Source organism: Hakea prostrata, chromosome 5 (assembly GCF_041222555.1).
Source record: "Hakea prostrata isolate BN-2017 chromosome 5, UWA_Hpros_2, whole genome shotgun sequence".
Classification (NCBI taxonomy): Eukaryota; Viridiplantae; Streptophyta; class Magnoliopsida; order Proteales; family Proteaceae; genus Hakea; species Hakea prostrata.
Window position 1 is genome coordinate 46,863,399 of NC_142604.1, and position 21,212 is coordinate 46,884,610.

At 39.8% G+C, this 21,212-nt stretch overlaps 1 protein-coding gene across 1 annotated transcript in view; it reads right to left on the reverse strand.

Annotated features, from left to right (window-relative positions):
• Positions 1–21,212, reverse strand: part of LOC149016177 (kinesin-like protein KIN-14B) — a 100,990-nt gene that overhangs the window by 68,566 nt on the left and 11,212 nt on the right. Inside the window, exons 2-8 of the mRNA XM_089157296.1 lie at positions 16,070–16,193; positions 13,721–13,807; positions 13,416–13,586; positions 13,155–13,261; positions 12,898–13,029; positions 12,587–12,765; positions 12,178–12,339 (exon numbers count right to left, since the gene is read on the reverse strand). Of these exons, the coding sequence (XP_089013422.1) occupies positions 12,178–12,339; positions 12,587–12,765; positions 12,898–13,029; positions 13,155–13,261; positions 13,416–13,586; positions 13,721–13,807; positions 16,070–16,193 (962 nt within the window). The remainder of the gene's footprint in view (positions 1–12,177; positions 12,340–12,586; positions 12,766–12,897; positions 13,030–13,154; positions 13,262–13,415; positions 13,587–13,720; positions 13,808–16,069; positions 16,194–21,212) is intronic.

Genomic DNA, 21,212 nt, shown 5'->3' on the forward strand with positions numbered 1-21,212 from the left:
GGTTATGGTTTTCTTCTGAATGGTTTCATTGTATTGGATACAATTGATTATTCATTTAATTCTAGTAGTGCTTTTGTTTGCCAAGATATTGTGTGTATTGTTTCTAATTTGTGGCATGCTAGACTAAGACATATTGGTTTAGATAGGATGAACAGGTTGGCAAGAGAAGGTCTCTTAGGCCAAGGTTCACTATCGATTTGCCATCTGTGAGTCATGTCTAGCAGGAAAAGCAACTAGAAAACCATTTAAAAGGGCTTTGAGAGCCTCTCTTCCTTTAGAACTTATCCATTCAAATGTGTGTGGACCCATGAATGTGCATACTAGAAAAGGACAGTCATATTTCATCACATTCATAGATGACTATACAAGGTATGGTCACATTTATCTAATTTCTCATAAGTCAGAAGCTCTGGAATGTTTTAAGAAATTCATGAGCTTGGTTGAGAATCGATTAGATAAAAGGATTAAAACTCTTAGAACGGATAGAGGTAGAGAGCATCTCTCCGATATGTTCAAAGGGTTATGTGATGAAAAGGGGATATCTAGACAACTTACTATTCCGGGGACTCCACAACAAAATGGGGTTCTTTGAGAGGAGGAATAGAACCTTGCTAGACATGGTGAGATCCATGATGGCGCGAGCAAATCTACCCATCTCTTATTGGGGAGATGCTTTCTTGCTGCGGCCTATATCCTCAACAGAGTTCCAACCAAATCGGTTCCTTCCACACCATATGAGTTGTGGACCGGAAGGAAGCAGATTTGAGTTATTTGCGCGCATGGGGATGTGCGGCATATGTTCACTCTACTTCTCACCAATATGGAAAGCTTGGACCCAGGAGGAAGAAAGTGTATCTTTGTGAGATATTACGAACCCTTAAAGGGCCATGTCTTCATTGGACTAGATGAGAGTGAGAGGAGAACGGAACTTGAGTCTAGGGATGCAACATTCTTGGAGAATGATTTTCCATCTCTTTCAGGAGTTAACAAAGAATCATCGGAATTCTTTGAGATACAAGATAGTGGTCTTGTCACTCCGGGGATTCGGATTCTGGATAATGAACACTGGGGTTCATCCGGAAGATCCTAGTGGGAGTGGGAGTGCAGATGTGATAGCTACCTTAGACGGTGAGCAATCGACATGCACTTGCACCGTAGTGGGCGCGGGCTAGTTCCTCGTCGACATTTCGACATAGAGGATGAAGCCTACATGGTAACTCTGAAGAGATCGGCGTGAGATGATTTCAGTCGATGAGCATGAACCAAAGAGCGTGCGGGAAGCTCTTGCGGGGGTCAAGCTCAAAGGAATGGTTAAAAGCAATAAAGGAAGAGTTGGAGTCGATGAAAGTTAATCATGTCCGGGACTTGGTTGACTTGCCGCCCGGCCGAAAGGCGATTGGGAACAAGTGGGTTCTCAAGATCAAAAGAAAGGCGGATGGATCTATTGAGAGATTCAAGGCTCGTTTAGTGGCTAAGGGCTACACCCAACGAGAGGGCGTTGATTATGAGGAAACTTTTTCCCCTGTGGTTAGGTTTGCCTCAATTCGCCTCATACTAGCCATTGTTGCTCAGTTGGACTTAGAGCTTTATCAGATGGATGTAAAAACTGCTTTTCTCAATGGAGAACTTGAGGAAGAGATCTATATGGATCAACCTCAAGGCTTTGAAGCACATGGACTTGAGCGCAAAGTGTGCAAGCTTAAGAAGTCCATATATGGCTTAAAGCAAGCATCTAGACAGTGGAATGTGCGCTTCCACCAAGCTATGATGGAAAATGGTTTTTCCATGCTTGAGGAAGACCATTGTGTTTACACCAAGAGATCGATAATAATTATGTCATTCGACCTTTGTATGTAGATGACATACTTATGGCTAGCAATAGCAAGGAGCTATTGGAAACCATTAAGAAATGGTTGTCCTCCGTATTTGATATGAAGGACATGGGTGAAGCAAGCTATGTGCTTGGTGTCAAGATTGTCGAGAAATAGGCAAAAGAGATTACTTGGGTTTATCTCAAGAGACCTATATTGACAATGTCTTGACGAGATACCAGATGCACAACTGCAAACCAATTGATACTCCGGTGGAGAAGGGTTTGCATTTGAGCCTTGATATGGGTCCTAAGACTCTAGAGGAGAAAACCAAGATGGAAAGAGTTCCATATTCCGGTGCGGTGGGTAGCCTTATGTACGCTATGATGTGTACTAGGCCGGATATTTGTTATGCGGTGGGTTTGGTTAGTCGATACCAATCAAACCCGGGCATAGAGCACCTTGAAAGCGATCAAGAGGATATTGAGATATCTCGGAGGAACGAGTAACTACATGTTGTGTTACCAAGGATCGGATGTGCGGTTAGTTGGCTATAGTGATGCCGATTGGGCTGGAGACATCGATGAGCGCAAATCAACCTCTGGATATGCTTTCTTGCTGAATGGCGGGGCCATTTCGTGGTGTAGCAAGAAGCGAGGCTTGTATATCCCTCTCGACCATGGAAGCGAGTATGTGGCATGCTCGGCTGCGGTTCAAGAGGCTGTTTGGTTGAGGAGATTCCTTCGAGATCTTGGGATTGTGATGACATCCAAAGAGGCTGCCCTTGTCTCTTTGTGATAGTACGGCAGCTCTTAGCTATGTCAAGGACCCCAAGTATCATGGGAAGACCAAACATATACGGTTGAGATATCACTTTGTTAGAGACATTACATCAAGAAAGAAAGTTGTACTTAAGCACATATCTACTAGTTTGATGGTAGCTGACCCTCTTACCAAACCTATAGCCAAGGATGTTTTTATTTCTCATGTAAAATCCTTGGGCTTGCGTAGATTGTGACTTATTTTTGTCTTGAGACTTTCTTATTAATGAATAATATGAGTTCATTCCAGCATTTTTTTTATTCACTTTACGTGTGATTGTGTTTCTTCTAGCATAAAACAACATATGTCAATAGGCAAGAGAATGGCTCACTCACACGAGCATTCGCCTCTGGCGCCTTGGAGGCGAGCGAGAGATGAGACGGATTGTGAATGACTTTGTGTAGGTCAATTCATAATCATGATGTCACCTTGATTTGGAATCAAGATGAGTTTCTCTATTGTGAAGAGAATCGACATGAATGTTCCCACTATTCATGTTGCCTATAGGAGCAGTGCGAGTACTTTATGTGGCGCTAGGGTGGCGACAATAAAGAAACTCGGGTTAGGCGCAAGGGGTTGCGACTAGACTAAGACTTGTATGGTGTTGAGATGGACATACGTTCTATTGTATATAGAATGCTCCACCATAGCACATATATCATACTATGTGTGCTTAGCGATCATTGGAAATGAGAGGATGGATCCTGCTCCTCTCATTGTGTGAGTCCTGGACCTTATGGTCCATTAGTGTTCTTAGTGACTTTCGACGACATCATGAAACGAAGGGTTGATGTGGCTACTTTGGGGTGTTACCTATGGTCATGATTGATTCGACCTAAAGGGGCACTACCGGGAAAGGAGTCAATCCTAAGTGTAGTGATGGTGCGGGGCGAAAGGAAAGGTTTGATTCAAGCTGCACCCTAAAAAGTGTTTCTTTGGCGCCAATCCGTATGTGTTACGGTAGTGAACATTTTAAGGACAAGAAGGTGATCTCTCGGAGGGATCGAGATACCTTTAGTCCGGTGAGTTTGAATAAACCTAGGACACTGTGTTATACTAATACTTATTTGATTTCTTTCTATGAGTGATGTGCCATTACGGCCTGCGGGAAGGTTTCTAGTTTGGGGCTCACGCGTGCTGGTATATCACCGGTCGCACAACCCATTTTGCAGTATGATTGTGGATATTAGTGTATCGGGACACGGGTGGTCTATGTATCCGGGATACATAGTGAAGAGATCAATATATATGTATATCCGGGATATGCATGTGTGTGCGGGACACAAGAGGTCTATGTATCGGGATACATAGGGGAGAGAGATTGAATGTGTATATCCGGGATATACAAGTGTGTCTGGGACACATTGAAAGATTAACACTTCGCCCTTGTGCAAGTGGGAGCTGTTGGAATTTATTAATTTGATTAATAAATTAAATGCCCAAGGGCAATATTGGAAACTCACTATTAGGGCGGTTACAAAATAGGGTTATATATTTTGGTAACCACCGCATTAGTGAGGATGTAACTGAGTGATTCATTCGCACGAGCGAATCTCTGAGAAACGGCGGCTCCATCTCTCTCTCCCTCTCTCTTAGAATCGCAGGCTTAGAAATTCTTCTTTCCTAGTATTTGATCTTCATTCCATTAATCCACGGCATTTGGGTTGTGGATATTATTCCCTTTCCCTGTGATTGTGGAATCTCACCGGTAAATCTTTGGTGGTGGAACGAGAACGTGGATCTAGACTTCCGCTGCGAATACTTCAAGTAAGGGAAAGCGAATTCAGGTAAGGAATTTTTTCCCCATCAATCAATTGAATTGAATTACTTTTGATGTATTACCGACATGGGGACCCCCCACCCCCCCCCCTCTCCCCCCTTCTTTTTGGTTTTGTTTAAAAACCCCCCCCCCCCCCCCCCCCCCCCCTCTGTTTTTTTTTTTTTTTTTTCTACAACAAAAAAAACTCTCCTTTTTTTTTTTTTTTTTTTTTTTTCCCCTATCCCCCCCAAAAGTTCCCATGCCAAAGTTAAAAAGCATTGGAATTGCTCCTCATACCCATTCCAAAAGTTAACAGGCATTGCAACCGTTCCTCAAACGCCCCCCCCCCTCCAAAAGTTAACAGGCATTGGAACCATTCCTCGTACCCCATCCCTAACCTTGTCCTCAGTTCTTTATTTACCAAACTTCCAGTTTGATTTATTATATGTTCATAAACATACTACTAAACATAATTGTTCTCTCACCTTTTTCCTAGCTTTTTGTCATTTTCAGGATCTTACGACAAAGTAGACGCGCTCTGATGCAAAACCCAATTTTAGGGTTCGGGTTTTTTTATAATTTTCATAAAATTAAGGGTTGCCCAGAATCTTCCAACAAATAAGTCTAAAAATATTATGGGATGTTTGTGAATCTCTAAAGAATTCATGGGAAGGCCCTAGAGACAAGTTAAGATTGATATGGATTGTTGACAAGTCACCCAAGGGATGGTTTGAGATGACCAAAATTAATATGAGATGAAACCAAATCATAAAGGATGGATAATATTATTATATAAATATCAAGATCCAGATGTGGAGGTACTAGATGGGAGGGAAGGGAGAGTCTGAGGCTTAACAAAATTCTTTATGCGTTGAAATGGAAAAGCAAACAAGAACTTTTCTATCTCTTCCTTACTCTTCCTTTTCTTTTCTTTTCTTTTCTTTTCTTTTCTTTCTTTTTCTTTCTTTCTTTTCTGCTTTCTTTTTTTTTTTTTTTTTTCTCTTTCTGTTTTCTATTTTTCTGGTTTTTTTCTTGTTCTGCCACAAGGAAGAGAAGACAGAGAGAGGGGCCGAGAGGTTCTTTTTTTCTTTTTCTTTTTCTTTTTCTTTTTTTTTTTTTTTTTTTTTTTTTTTTTTTTTGGGGGGGGGGTGGGGGGAGGGAGGTGCTGTGAGACCCTAGGATGTTTGCCACCAAGATGCGGCAGCAGGGGAAGGGGGAGGGGATGCTTGCGCAGAACAGGGGAAAGTGGGTCTTGCGGTGGTTTGGGGAGGTGAGGGAGGTGCTGGGGGAGGCTGCTATTGAAGGGGAAGGGGTGGGGATGACCTGCGATGGAGAGGAAGAGAGGGGAGAGTGGTTATGGCTTGCTGTACTTACTTGGAACTTGCTGGAATTTCTGGAAGAAGAGTGTTAGACAGAGTTTGCTGATCCTTTGAAGAAAAACTTGACTTAAAATCCATCATGTCCTCCTCAAACAGGAACCACGGTCCTCAACTCAATATTCTTATTCAAATAATCAGATTTAGAAGTATAAAGAAAGAATAGGCTATTCATAGCCTACAAAAAGTTGGGTTTCCTTTATAGATTAGGAGCTCCTTACAAATAATCTCAACCATTAAAATAAATAATTAAGATTTGACAGAATCTCCTTGAAACTAGATTCCCCCTAAGACTTAAATTCAAATTGAACCCCTTGTAAAAAATAAAGACTAATAAAAATCTTTAAAGAAGAATCCCAAAGACTCAAGAACACAACTCTGACTTAAACTGGACTCCTAACTGACTAAGACTCTTCCGAGAAATAAAAATAAAATTCTGAAAATTAGAATTATCTAATAATTAGGGTGGACTGAACAAAATACCCCTCTAAGAGGATTCACCATCCCTAGGTGGACCACTTTGGAGTGGCCTTGGAGCCCACTCCAGGGTTCCAACCAAGGGGAGATTTTTGGTTCACATCACGCTTGGTAAAGGTTGTGAGTCTAAGGGGCTGACACTTCTGTGGCTTGTTCGAGGATCTCTCCACTGCAGCAAATTCATTGTCGCTAAACATCCTTCTTTACAGAGTTTGAAATTATAAGATAGTTGTTTTCAACATGTTTCTGATAGACCGTGTGAGTCGTGTCAGTTTTGGAAGCTTCACTGTGTGAGCTAACCTCCCCGGATTGTTATCTGGTCTTTCCACCATTTAGGTTTAGTTCATTCTAATGTCTGGGTCTTTATCGTATTGTTCCTATTGTTTCTACATTGGGTTTCAGATATTTTGTTACTTTTGTGGACGGCCTTTCCAAAGTTACCTAGATATATTTAATGAAAAACCGGTCTGAATATTTTATATATTTTGTACTTCTATTTCAAAATTCATACTCAATTTGGCACAATGGTTAAGATTCTTCATAGTGATAATGTGAGAGAACATTTTCCAAACCCTTTTATTTTATTTACTAATTATAATTGTGTCCTCCATCATTCCTCTACTGCTTACACGGTACACCCCACAACAGAATGGTGCCTAAAACTTTTTAGGCTAATGTAGTGTTGACCGCATGCTTCCTCATTAATCATATACCATCTTCTATTTTGCAGGGGGGAATTCCTTAGTTTTGTTTTCATTTGCACCCCAGGTTGTCTTACCTCATGTGTTTCGCCGGTTCACTTAAGTGGTGCTAGATTTTGGACTTGCTCATTGTAAAAATGACCATGCAACGTTTTACCATTGCTCTAGTACTAGAAGTATGTTTCTCACTGTCTAGGTCGAGGACATTATTATCACTGGAGATGACTTAATAGTGACTGATAAATTAAAGTATCTGCAACAACAATTCCAAACTAAGGATTTAGGAAGACTGAAATATTTTTTGGGTATAGAAGTCGCTCAATCTCAAAAAGGAGTTTTCTTGTCACAACAAAAGCATGTAATGATTTGTTGACAAAGAGTGGATGTTTGGTTCCAAGCCTTTGGATACTCCAATGGATCCAAATGTGAAACTTATATTTAGAATCTTGATGATCCAGAAAGACATTGAAGGCTTGTGGGAAAATCAAATTATCACACTATGACTCAACCTGAGATTGCCTTTCCAACCAATGTAGTGAAATCTGTCAGCACCTTGAACATCTCATCTGGATGTGGTTCTTTAGATATTAAGATATTTTAAGAAGGCTCCTGGCCGTGGACCACTATATAGAGACAATGGTCATAGAAGGGTTGAAGGGTTTTAAAATGCAGACTAGGCTAGGTCACCAATCGATAGGAGCTCAACCACGGCTACTGCACTCTAAATTGGTGTAACTTAGTATTTTGGAAAAGTAAAACACAAACTATTGTGGCTTGATCAAGTGTAGAGTCAGAGTACAGGGCTATAGCACAAGTCACTTGTGAGTTAATGTGAACTAGACAAGTACAGATAGAGCTAGGCTTTGGTGATGATTCATTAATGACAATATGGTGCAATAATTAAGCCACTGTCAATATAGCAACTAATCTTGTGTTCCATGAGCAAACAAAGCACATTCGAGTTGATATGCCACTTTGTGCGCGAGAAGCTGCAGCAAGGGTTGATTTCTCCAGACCATGTTCGCACAGGAGAGCAACTGGCTGATTTATTCACAAAATCTTTAAGGGCTGACAGAGTTGACAATAGGCCATGTTTAACATGTATGATCTAGCTTGAGGGGGAGGGTTAGACGTTAGGGTAAAAGAGGGGAAAGAAAGAAGTAAAGAAGAGAACCCAGATCTAGTGCCAAGCTCTGACTCAAGAGCCTCGTTTCCTAAGTTAGATTGGTCTTTTCTCCCCTTTTTCAAGAGTCCTTGTTAGATATGCAATTGCATTCCTCCCTAGAAAAAAATTGTTGGTTACTAGAGGCTTACATTCACATAAGGCCTCCTTGGCAATTGCTACTTCTCTTTCTTCTTCTTCTACCTCTTGCCTAAAATTAGTTTATATCTGATTTACATGTTTAAGAAACAAAGATCATGTGCATTTGCACGTGGGATACTAGTACGTAGGGGTGTAAACAGACCGGATTTGGATTGGATAGCGGTAATACCGTATCCGCATCCTATTATATTTGGACAGATTCGTATAATATCCTATCGGTTTTCGTACGGATTTAGTCGGATTCGGATGATAATCAAATAGTTATTTTCTTAAGTAGATTCTTCTAAATGGGCACGAATACAAATTGAATATAAGTTTTCGACTACTTGTTTACATCTTTACCATTTTATTTGTGAGGGCTAGGTTTGAAATTTAATAATTTAGCAACTCTGATCGTTATTTTAGTAGAAATCTAGAAAAATAGTCACATATCACAAGTAAAAAATTTATAAAAATAAGAAAAATAAATCTAAATAAGTAACTTAATCGGATAATTTTATCGGACGGACAATAATCGGTAAGAAAGGGGTATATCATATCCACATCATATTAGTAATCGGACGGATTCGGATACCCCTAAACGGATGTGGATGCGAATTCGGAAGCGGAGCTCGATTATCCATTTACACCCCTACTAGTACGTATGCATGTGCGCGCACACAGCCCCAACCCCCCCCCACACACACACACACACACACACGAGAGAGGAGTTGCCATGCCTTGTGGCATTGAGACCCTCAGCAAAGAATGACAATCCTGGTCCCTTAAACAAACTCGAATGTTTTTTGGGGGGTTTTAAAGATAAGTATGGATGCATTGGATACTGGCATAAGCATCAACCTTGCATAAGCCAAAAGGCCAAGACACCAATCCATCTGCTGGATGCATAATCCAAAACAGCCATTCCAACCACTGAAATGTATAAGCAACGAACTTCTCAAAAGGCAAGAAGAGTTCCAAACAAATTTTGCTCCACAACAAAGTATTAGCTGAAAAAGAATGATAAAGATTTGTAATTAGACAAAATCAATGGTAGTAGATTTATTTTCTTGATTTACTTTATATTTTTGTGTTTTACTTACCGAGGGTAGATTAATTGGGATCTTTAGGATCTTCTAAGATCACTTACTTTTCTTGTAATATTCCTACAATGGGAAGATTTGATTTGTTTTGCATTTGGAAAATTATGAGTATAAATAAAGCTCCTACCATATCCTTCAGACACAAGTCAAGCTTCATTCAGTTCTTTCAACATGGTATCAAAGTCACAACTCTGATCCATTAATGAGCACCACCCATCTTCTACCATATTCTAATCACGGAAAAAAAAGGGGGAAAAAGTCAAACAGCAACCTCCGTCACTGTCTTCTTCCCTCTCACTGCCCACCTGCAGCCATCACCATAAGCTCCACCACCTTCCCAGAAGTTCCACTGCCCTATTATCTCCCATCACCTTCCACCTACAGCCTAATTGACTCATCTGCAACTCCACAAGACCCATCGCCACCACTGTTGTTTCTATCGCAAGACTCCCTTTCACCCTTCCGCCCATCTTTTGTCCCCAAAAACATCATTGTGACCTGCTATTGGGCCTCTGAGAATGTTGTTGAATTGGCGAGGCTGTGTGGCAAGCATGTGAAGACCAAGATTCAAATTTTCCAACACCTTGAGGACAAGGTGATTTTTTAGGGGCTGTTAGTGACAGGGCCCTGGGATCATGGTAGTATGTTACAATGAGAGGGGGGGGGGAGAGGGAGAATTAGGGGTTATAAATAGGGGTAAGATGTGAGGACTAGTTATGGATTATTTTATGTAATCCCCGAGAGCATGGTTTGGGAGATTCTATAAGGCCATGATCTCTAATGGCTACAAGCAAAGCAATGCAAATCACATTATGTTCATTAAAAGAGATGGTTCCCACACTATTGCACTTCTAGTATATGTAGATGATACCATGATCAGAGGCAGCAGCGAGGATGAAATTTAAAGACCTTTTTGGGAGCGGAATTTGAGATTAAAGATATAGGAAAGCTCAAATATTTCCTAGGGCCAGAATTGGCATATTCAGCCAATGGTGTGTGTCTCTCTCTCAAAGGAAGAATACTCTGGATCTACTTGAGGAAATTGGGATGCTAGGATGTAAGCCTGCAAAAACTGCTATTGAGCTTAACTTACACTTGAAGGCAAAAGAAGGATAATTGGTAGATAAGACAAGGTATCAGAAGTGTGTGGGAAAGTTGATATGTATATCTCATACTAGACCAGACATCACATTTTGCAGTCAGTCTTGTCGACCAATATATGCATAATCCCTACTCCTCAAACTTGGATGCAATGTATGAGATACTTAAAGGCTACTCCAGGAAAAGGAATTTTGATTTCAGCTAATGAACACTTGAGGATTGAGGTATACACAGATGCAGCCTAGACAGAGTGTCCAAATGATGGGAGGTCTACCTCTGGGTATTGTGTGTATTTGGGAGGTAACTAGGTGACTTGGAGAAGCAACAAACAGGTTTTGGTTGCAAGGTCCAGTGCCAAGGCCAAGTTTAGGGCGATTGCTCAGGGTATTTGTGAGGTACTATGACTCAAAGGGCTGTTGCAAGAGATTTGAGACAGATTCACAGGTTCCTATATAATTGTACTCAGATAGTTAGTCAGCAATCAGCATAGCTCACAATCCTATACATCATGACACGACCAAGCATGTGAAGATTGACAGACATTTTATCAAAGAGAAGATTGAGGTTGGTTTGATTCGTATAATACCTCAAACACTCAGAGGGTTGATGTGCTTACAAAAAGCTTAAGCACCAAGGTCTTTAGTGGTATTATTGGCAAGTTGGGCATGATAAATATCTATGCTCCAATTTGAGGGGGAGTGTTGTAAGACAGAATCGATGGTAGTAGATTTATTTTCTAGAATTACTTTCTATTTCGGTGTTTTCCTTATTGAAGGTAGATTTACTGGTCTTTCTAGGGTCTCTTATTTCTCTAGCAAGATTCCCACACTGGGGAGATTTGATTTGTTTTGCATGTAGTAAGTTATGAGCACAAAAAAAGCTCTTGTTGTGTTCTTCAAACACAAGTCAGGATTCATTTAGTTCTTTAAACAGGATCGAACAAAAATGAATTGCAAAGACGTCAAACCTCAAGCTCAACCTAGGAACGACTTCCCCCTCTTGTTTCCTTAAAACTTAGATTCTTAAACCTTCAATTACACCTTCTACCCAAAGAAAAAATTAAGAACCTTCTATTATACCAAAATCTTGAACCCTGACCTAGCCTTAAACTTAAATGAAACTCCCATTCCATGGTGGAAGGCCCAACGAGCCAACTCCACCCCCATTAAATCTTTGGAAACCAACCCAGTACTCTGTTTGCAACTTCAACAAGTTTTAGACCTAGCCTTAATCCCTCTGCTTTCATTAATGCAGATAAAAGAACTAGGCCTAAGATTTCGCACATCCACCAACTGTTTAGATTGTTTCAGGTGATTCCAGGCCCAACTTTAAGTCACAAATACTCAATGAGTTCTAAAAGTTTGACCTAATCCTAGTCTCTCTGCTTTCTCCAGTTAGCAGTCCTACATCATCATAAAGAGAAGTACAACATTTAAAAATAAAAATAAAATAAAAAAAAAAAAAGAAGAAGAAGTTAAATAAATGATAAGAATTTGATTCAATGAAAAAATTTATCAGTAAGATGCACCTAATTGATGTATAAGACACAAGCATCTTTTGCATTAAAAAGAGGGGGGAAACAAAGAAAGGAAAAGATACAAGCACCCTTCTAAAAGGCTAAATGCTGCATCATGAAAACATCAATGAGATGCATTTTCCACATGGACCACTGAATGGAGACTAACAGCAGAAAGAAATACCAGCTCCTGGTTCCGAAAACTCACGCTGATAGTGAATTGGTCACATGCAGCACCTCCGTCACATGCTCTCCCCTAGCATCTTCCACCAGCAAACCTTCACTTCCAGCCAAATCAACAAGAGAAAGCTTGCTGTATGAATTTTCCCCAGTGATCCAATTGTTATAGTGTATATGAATAGTTATGACCCTGAAAAATATAATAGCCAGAGAGTAATATAAGATAACATTTGAGAACACTAAGAGATGCAGTTACAAAGGGAAGTTCTTTTGGAGGGAGGGGAAGATACAAACCAAATCCAAACCACAAACTAGTATAAACATATAAACAATAAGCCCTGCCTTATATTGTATAAGATGCCAAAAAAGAAAATAATAGAATTGATACTATGAATCGGCACAAAGTAATAGTTTGCAGACTACAGTTGAAACCATACAAATGAGAAACATTGAATTTTGCCACATCAGTTCCCCGATACTGAAGACCTGCTTTGAGAACTTTGGCGAAGTCCAGAGGACTATCAACCTTTTCTTGGGCAAGTTCTACAAAAGAATCCGGCAGTCCCACATGGATCTTTTGTAGGCTACTACTAGTTTCAGATAGCAAATCTCGCACCTATCAAAGCAAGAAGCGAAAGGCACTATCAGCAAATAAAAATATTATGAAATCCACCACCATGGAGCAAACAACTAAACGAGCATGCCTACGGAATTTATGTCACTGAGAAAACATGAAAGTGAATGCAACCTGTTCATTGTGGAGCTCAGCAATTGAAACGTAAAACTTAAACTGCAAAGCAGAAGTCTTATCCGAGTTGGATAAATCAAACAGCTCTTCAAAACATCGAATATACAGACCACGATCATAAATAGTTCCTTCCTGTAAGATAGTTTGGTCAAAATAAGCCAAGATGCATGGCATAGATGCCTTAAACACAGAGACAACAAAATAACAGCACCCAGGATCCCCAGGGGAACCAGAGCAAGAGTGATTGAAAGAAAGACCATGGTATGTGTCTTCCCAGAACCAGTTTGCCCATAAGCAAATATAGAAACATTATAACCATCCAAAGCTGACTGCACAAATGGCTGAACATCATGAAATAGCTCCCCTGCAAAATATTTTTGCACAATCAACTTAAGCTGAATAAACCTATATTAGTCTCAACTATCATAAATACTAGTTGGAATTTGGGGGGGGAAAAGAACATGGAAATGCAGGTATGAAGAATGGGAAACAACCAAAGGTAACTAATGTTTTCACACCTTGCCCAATATGCGGTCCATATACCCTATCAAATTCGAAGTCCTTCTTTGGGTTGGATAAAGACTCATCGCCAGTGTTAATACGGATGATGAAATCATCAGGAAACTCAATTATTGATGAGCCTTCATTTTCAAATAGAGGCCTTGGACGGCAAAATAATTTAATGTTTCCTGAATTTATCAGCCCATTAAAGATCAGCACTTTTAGCACATCAAACGAGGAAGTAAATGTTATATTACATAAAAATCCAGATCTGAAAACGCAAAAGCAAGCATTTTTACATACAAAAATAATCCAAATGTACCTTTAGCAGTAAACAGTTCATTGAACAACCTCTTCTTCTCATTGACCAGTGTCGAAATTCTAGCCTCAGCTTCAAGGGCAACTTGATCTGAAATAAGGCAGCACTAGCGCATATGTCAACCTAGAAATCACTTAAACAATAAAAAAAATATGACCATAACTGATAAGACAAGAAAAGATGCAACACAAATAGGAAACTTACATCCAACAAAAGGTATAAGGAGCTGATAACACGACAAATATGAAAAAGGCATATTCATATAAAGAAGTGATTATTGAAATCCAGAGCAATATTAAGGAGGGAAGAATCCTTTAAAATAAGCAATAGTTAAGTAGAAAATAGTACTGAGAAAAAATGGAAATACCAGAAACCTAAACCTTCAAAAATCCAAAATAAGTTGCCACTTTCAACGATCTCAAGAATTTTTAACCAAGCAGTATACTGATACAATAATTTGAAAGGAAATATGAAATATCCAGAACCAGACATTATCACTGTTAATTTTTACGTAAACGTATGAAACTCGGATTTTGCTTGGCAGCAGTGCCTACATGGCACTACTCCAAGCAGCGAACGATCAAGATGAAAAATTGGCTCTTAGATTAAATCGTCATCGTAGATTTTTCCCATGTGCAAAAAAACGAATTTTAAGTGAGAACAAACCCAGTTCGCACGGTTCAAAACAACCATTACAAAACCAAAACTCTATTTGGAAAAGAAAAAAAATCGTCTTCTTCCTTCTTTTGTGCTTCAGATCTTGTTCTTGATGACGAAACGCTATGAAATTTAAGATGGGTTCTCTTCTTATGTTCAGTTGGAAAGCAATAAAGACTTGATACGTTTGGATTCCCGTATCAGATTCGATTTCTCTGATCTGGGTTTTTCTGTGTTCCTCTACTTCTTCAGCATTTGGGTTTTTGTGGTAGAATGAGATCAAGAATCCAAGCATTCTTGCTGGTTTGCGCTTGCTCATCCGATCGTTTTGTTTTCTGATCTGTATTTCTTCTTCTTTTTAGCTTTCATGGAGGAAGATCAAGAGCTGAAGCATGTATGCAAGTTCTGCGGAAAGAGCTTCCCCTGCGGCAGGTCCTTGGGTGGTCATATGAGGTCACATGTGACCATGAATACAGCTGATGCAGAAGAGAAGCTCATCAAGAAGAATGCTGATTCAGCTTCGGCCAACGGTGGAAGCAAAAATAGTAGCAGCTTTATGGGCTTTGAAGCTGGCGTTCATGCTGGTTATGGTCTCAGAGAGAACCCGAAGAAGACTTGGAGACTTTCGGATCAAAACAATGAGATCATTAATCAAGGCAAGACTTGTAAAGATTGTGGTAAAGAATTTCAGTCATGGAAGAATGCTTGGATTCTTGATCTCATTCCACCACAAAAACCCAAATGCTGAAGAAGCAGAGGAACACAGAAAAACCCAGATCAGAGAAACCGAATCTGATACGGGAATCCAAATGTATCAAGTCTTTATTGCTTTCCAACTGAACATAAGAAGAGAACCCATCTCAGATTTCATAGCGTTTTGTCATCAAGAACAAGATCTGAAGCACAAAACAAGGGGAAGACGGTTTTTTTTTTTTTTTTTCAAATAGAGTTTTGGTTTTGTAATGGTTGTTTTGAACCATGAGAACCGGGTCTGTTATCACTTAAAATTCTTTTTTTGCAGATGGGAAAAATCTACAATGACGATTTAATCTAAGAGCCAATTTTTCATCTTGACCGTTCGCTGCTTGGAGCAGTGCCACGTAGGCACTGCTGCCAAGAAATATCCATGAGACTCACCCAACTGACTTCCATATTTAACCACTTCAGAGTTCAGAAATGATACACTACTTAATAATCAAACAATTTTAGAGTTCAATCTGCTACAGAATTATGCTAGCAAACTAAAGAATAACCTACAAGAGGAATTCACCCAAAATATACCACTTTTCAGGTGCATGGGGAAATGCATATAAGGTCCAATGATGGGGTTGTTCAAAAGCTGAGAAAACTTTATGACACGGAGTACTACTGAGATTCAAATAGAGGTAACAGAATGTGGTTCTCAACCATTTACTAAAAAATAAAAACTGTGCCTGACAATATATTAACATGCCAGACATAGAACCGCTGAAAATCAGATAAGCAAAACATTATTCGGTTAACAGTGTTGAATAATTTAATAAAAATGCTAACCAGTATGGCTATGTAGAATTGTCAATCTCTATCCAGCAGTTGGTTTAAAACATCCCCTGTTTGAATATGGGACTTGAAACATACAACACCACAATCCACCATTTTGAACATAAGCAAATCAAAATATTTGCATGCAGAATAATGCAGAGTTCAGGTCCTTACCAAGCTTATGAGTTTTATCAGCAAGAACACCAAAATAGCGTGTAACTCGATCAAGTTTTGCATTAGAGTACTCCTGCAGATCATTGGCTTCTTGTCTCAACTCCATGTAATCTTCTCTCATATGCTAACAAACAGGGAAATGGAACGTTATTTTAGTCCAGCAATTGTTCACATACACACAAGATAGATTCATTTAATATAGTGACAAATGTCTGGATCCACTCTGTAGACAATCCCAAGATCTGTAAAAAGTACTAGGTGGAGAGAAGAAGAAAGAGAGACTGAGAGACGAGGAATAGTTTGAGAAGAGGGTTGGGTGATAGAATCTGTATATTCTACCGTACCAGCAAGCACATATATTTATAATAAACTGAAATAGGATTAAAAAAAGGAAACTCATAAAACTCTTGACACTTACCTAATTAACCCTAGATCTTAAGTAGGAAACTCACTTAGACTAGGACATTAATGACCATAGACCCAATAAGGAAACTACTAACACCAAAGACTCAAACCAATAAGGTAACCACAATAGGGGGACCCTCCCCCGTCATGTTACATCATATTTACGCATTACTCTAGCATTCCCCCTCAAGCTGGAGTATACACAAGAAAAGCTATGACTTGGACAAATAAAATAAACTTGAAAGACAACACCAATCTTGAACCGTGTAACAATCAAACAACAAGAAGCTTAAATCAGCTCCCCAATACATGTCAACCAACGAGAACGAACACCAAACACCTTTCCAATGAAGGTCTCAAAATGCATTATACAATGGCAATAGAAACGTCCATCAAATGTAGCACCAAACAACTACAAAAATTCCACCAAATGTAGCACCCAAATAGGGCTACATAAAAGTCCATAAAATTGCAGCTCCAATGTGTGCAAAAAAAAAATTCTCATAAAAGTGCAACTCCCATGGCTGCACAAAAAGAAACATTCCGTACAAGTGCAGCTCCAATGACTACACAAAAACCTATCTCAAGGAAAGCACTCCAACAATCAGACTCACTGTTGAGTCCATCAAAATCCAGAAGAAGTTTTTTGTAGTATTTCTAGCAGTTGGCATCTTCAGTCTCCACCTCATGTGTATCATTCCACATCACAAAAGCAACTAATAATCACCTTAACTTTCATACCAGAAGATCCCATAAATAAAACCCCAATGTCTTCAATAATCCTCGCACAATGACTAATAAAATCCCAAATAGACAAGAATGGCAAACAAAGGAAAGGAATGAAAAATCAGTAAATATCACAAAATTGAAATGCGAATGGCATCAGTGTAATTAGAGAAATCCCCAAAAGGAAAGACAAACAAAAGCCAAAGAGTGACCTTGGAAGGAGAATAAGCCTAAATTTAAGGAAACACTATGGGAACCAATGCTAATTATATATGGAAACAAACAATAATGGAAAGATAAAATAAAGCAAGTCTAGGAATCAAAAAACTAAATCAGAGAGCAAAATCAAGAACAAAACCAGAAGAAAAAAAAAAGAATCAAGAATAGAGCCAAAAAACTAATCAGAAAACAAACCAAGAATTGAACCCAAAAACTAAAGCAAAACATGAACCAAAAATTTAAACCAACCGAAACATCCTCTTTCTCAACAGACCCTCCTGAAACATGAAAATCAAACCCGCTGAGACAATAACCAGAAGCGCCAAACCTGCACCTGCAACTTCCCTCATCTTCTTCCTCTTCTGTTCCACTTTATCTCAGATATTCGTCATAAAACACAGGTACACTAACAGTTTGAACCTCAGACACAAGTGTTTGGGAGATCTTTGTTACCTTCTGGGTAAAACAAATTCAAACAATTCTCATAGATAGTTTCTTCATTCAATCGTGCACGGCCAGGGTTTTTTCTTTTTTCTCTTCCTTTTGCAAATCAATCGATGTTACTCAACAAAGATTGACACTCCATCGAAAAACGATAAATCAATGGATGCTTCCAAAAAAAGATCGATCTAATCCTCCAAGGAGTTATTTTTAACAAGTAGAAACAGAAAAAAAAGGCACGAGAGGCTCTCCTTGAGATTCTATAGCGAGAGCAATGTGCACTTAGTCAAATTCTTTATCGCCAGCAACAAATCCTTCAGTCTCTCAAGAACTGTCTCACCCCTAATTATATGACTGAGATCCTTCCCATCTGAAAACTTCTCATCGCCTCCTATTCACAGATCAACCAAGAATGAAATTCTACCATCCAAGAAGATCTCGTAACACCACTAATCGAAGAATAAAAATGTCGGTGTTTTTTTTATCACAACCGAATATTGCAGAACTCAAAAAGAACTCAAAGTTAGATCACAGCAAATTTCAGAAACCAGAAAACTCAAGAATGCAAAATCAGTTGTAGAGCACCAGAACTTCCAAGAAACCTCCAATTGAAGCAAAACCTCCAATTGAAGTTCTGAAAACTGAAGACAAAGTACCATGTTAAACCTTCATTAGAACCCTATTTAATGAATACTTTATCATCTTCATTGAACTAGGGTTCCGTTCTTCAAACTAGAAACCTAAACAACTCTCAAATGGATTATGGCTCTAATACCATGTAAACAATCCAAGATCTGTAACAAGTACTAGCTAGAGAGAAGAAGAAGAGGAATAGTTTGAGAACAAGGTTAGGCAATAGAATCCGTATATTCAACTGTACCAGCAAGCACATATTTATAATAGACTAAAATAGGATTACAAAAGGAAAGCTGGTTGAACCCCCTAGGAGGGATAATTAGGGCATTTTTGTCCCTCTTTACTAGTTGGAATTAGTTTCAGCTTCAATCATAAAGTACTATCTGAGTTTTATTCCTTAAATTGAAATTGTGTTTGAGCTGGATTTTTATTAGAGTTGTCTTGAGTCAGTCCTTGATTATCTAAAATTCTAGCCCATGGTCAATAGAATCTTAATTAAAATAGAATTTAAGGCATGGCTTAATAGAGTTTGAGAAAACTTCAAGTTTATTTCCAGCATATGTCTTTAGTTGTTAGATTCAAGATCAACGCATATGTCTTTAGTTGTTAGATTCAAGATCAAGAGTCCATGTGAAGTGGTGGATCCTCGTCTGTTAAGCAATCCATCCAAGAGTCCTTTAGTAGGATATAAATAAGCCTATTATTTTCTCATAAGTTCAGTTCTGATTATTGAAGAAAATTGATTGAGGATCATGGTTTCCTAGTTAATGGGGCCATGGTTGAGTAAGAATTTGTCCAAGGATCAGCACATCTCTCATAAATTTCAGTTTCTTCTTCTACATTCCAGCATTTACAAGCAATCGACCAACCTTCTTCAAGAGATACAGACGTAAAGAAGTACGTCCAGCAGCCAGCACCCCCTTGCCTCACCTCCTCTCACACACAGCTTTTGCCAACCCCTTGTCTCCCCCGTGCAAGCTTTAGGAACACCCGCTCCATCACAGACCCTCTCAGCCCCCCCCCCCCCCACCCGACAGCACCCTTATCCCCCTCCCCCGCCTCCTGCGACAGCCCCCTCCCCCACCTCTCCCTCTCTCCCCTAACTCCACAACTCCCCTACTCCCTCTTCTTTCCCACGGAAGCCCTAGACCAATCCCCTCAACTTCCTATCTCCAGGCCCTTAATCTCCTTTAATGCTTCCCATAGGATTGCACCACCCCCAAAGATCAGTCCTGCTCTCCCAATTAAACCCTGTTTCCATAGCTTTAAGAATTTCCTGCAGTTCATCTTCTTCCTTTAAATGTCTGCAACTTATTTCAAACTTCTGAAACCTTAATCTACTACCCTATGTTCCAGAGTCATTAAAACAAGCCTGAACATTCAGGACAGCAAGTTCAGCCCCTCTCCCACCCTGGCTGAAACAACCTACCTCCCCCCCCCCCCCAACACACGCACACACACACACACACACAAAAAAAAAAAAAACCCTAGTTTTCCAATTTTTGGTAAAAGTCAGTTCTCAATTAAGCATTACAGCAGGTTTTCTAGAGCTACAGAACACCCTGTAAGTTTTAGAGTAACCTTTCTCTTTGCTGGAATTCCTGGGCAGCCCTTAGTTTTAAGAAAATTTCACTAATACCCCTAACCCTAAAACTGGGTTTACATCAATTGGCATTTAAGCTGCAATTGCCAGCACTTTCTAGAAGTGTATAGCCATTATGGATGAACCAGGCATTACCAGACAGTTCGAGTAGATTTTGAAGGCTCAACAAGATATGCTTACACAGTTGACTGAGTCTGAGATAAACCCCAGAGTTGCAAATCTTGAGCAAGCTAGAACTGGAAATCCCCTGCAAACACCACCACCCCCACCCCCATCACCACCTAGACTTCACTCTCAAGTCTGTGTGCCACATGGAGAAGGAGCAAGTAGCGGAAGAAGATACAGGAAGATGATCCAGAGCCAATCACCCCAGAAACTCTAGAGAAAGAAAGGATACACCAGAGAGTCCAGGTATGAAAATCCAGTCTTCGAGCGATATGAGCAGGATGATGGACAGCAAAGGAGGGCACCAGCAGAACTACTTACTACCCTCACTGGAAGAATACTTGAGAGCCTACTTCAATGGTGGCCAAGAACCAAGAAGAGGTGCAGACCACCACAAAGTCAAAGTTAGAGCTAGAGGAGTTCAACGGATCTCTTGATCCGCAAGCTTTCTATCATTGGAGGGCCGCCTTAGATGACTACTTTGATTGGTACAATCTCTCTAAAGACAGGAAGATGCGGCTAGCCAGAACCAAGCTTGTTGGAGCAGCCAGAGATTGATGGAGTACCATAGGAGAGAACTGTACTATGAAGTAGAGAACCCACAACATGGAATCAGATGCACAGAGAATTGACAGAAGTACGTTCCAGAGCACTATAAGGCCAGATTGCAAGAACAGTTCCAGACACTCAAAGTAGGTATAATGTCAATTGCTGATTATAACCAGCAGTTTGACTCCTTAGCTTCCAAAACAGGCATAAGAGAAACCAAGCTCCAAACCATGACCCAATTCAAATTTGGTCTGAAGTCTGAGATTCAATTAGCCGTGGGAGTCACTAACATAATAGATCTAAGAGGTCTACTTGATAAGGCTCTCCGTGCAGAGTCCGTCTTGTGGCAAAAGAAGCAGAGTAGTCAAGACCATAGAAGTGACCCACCCACTACCAAAC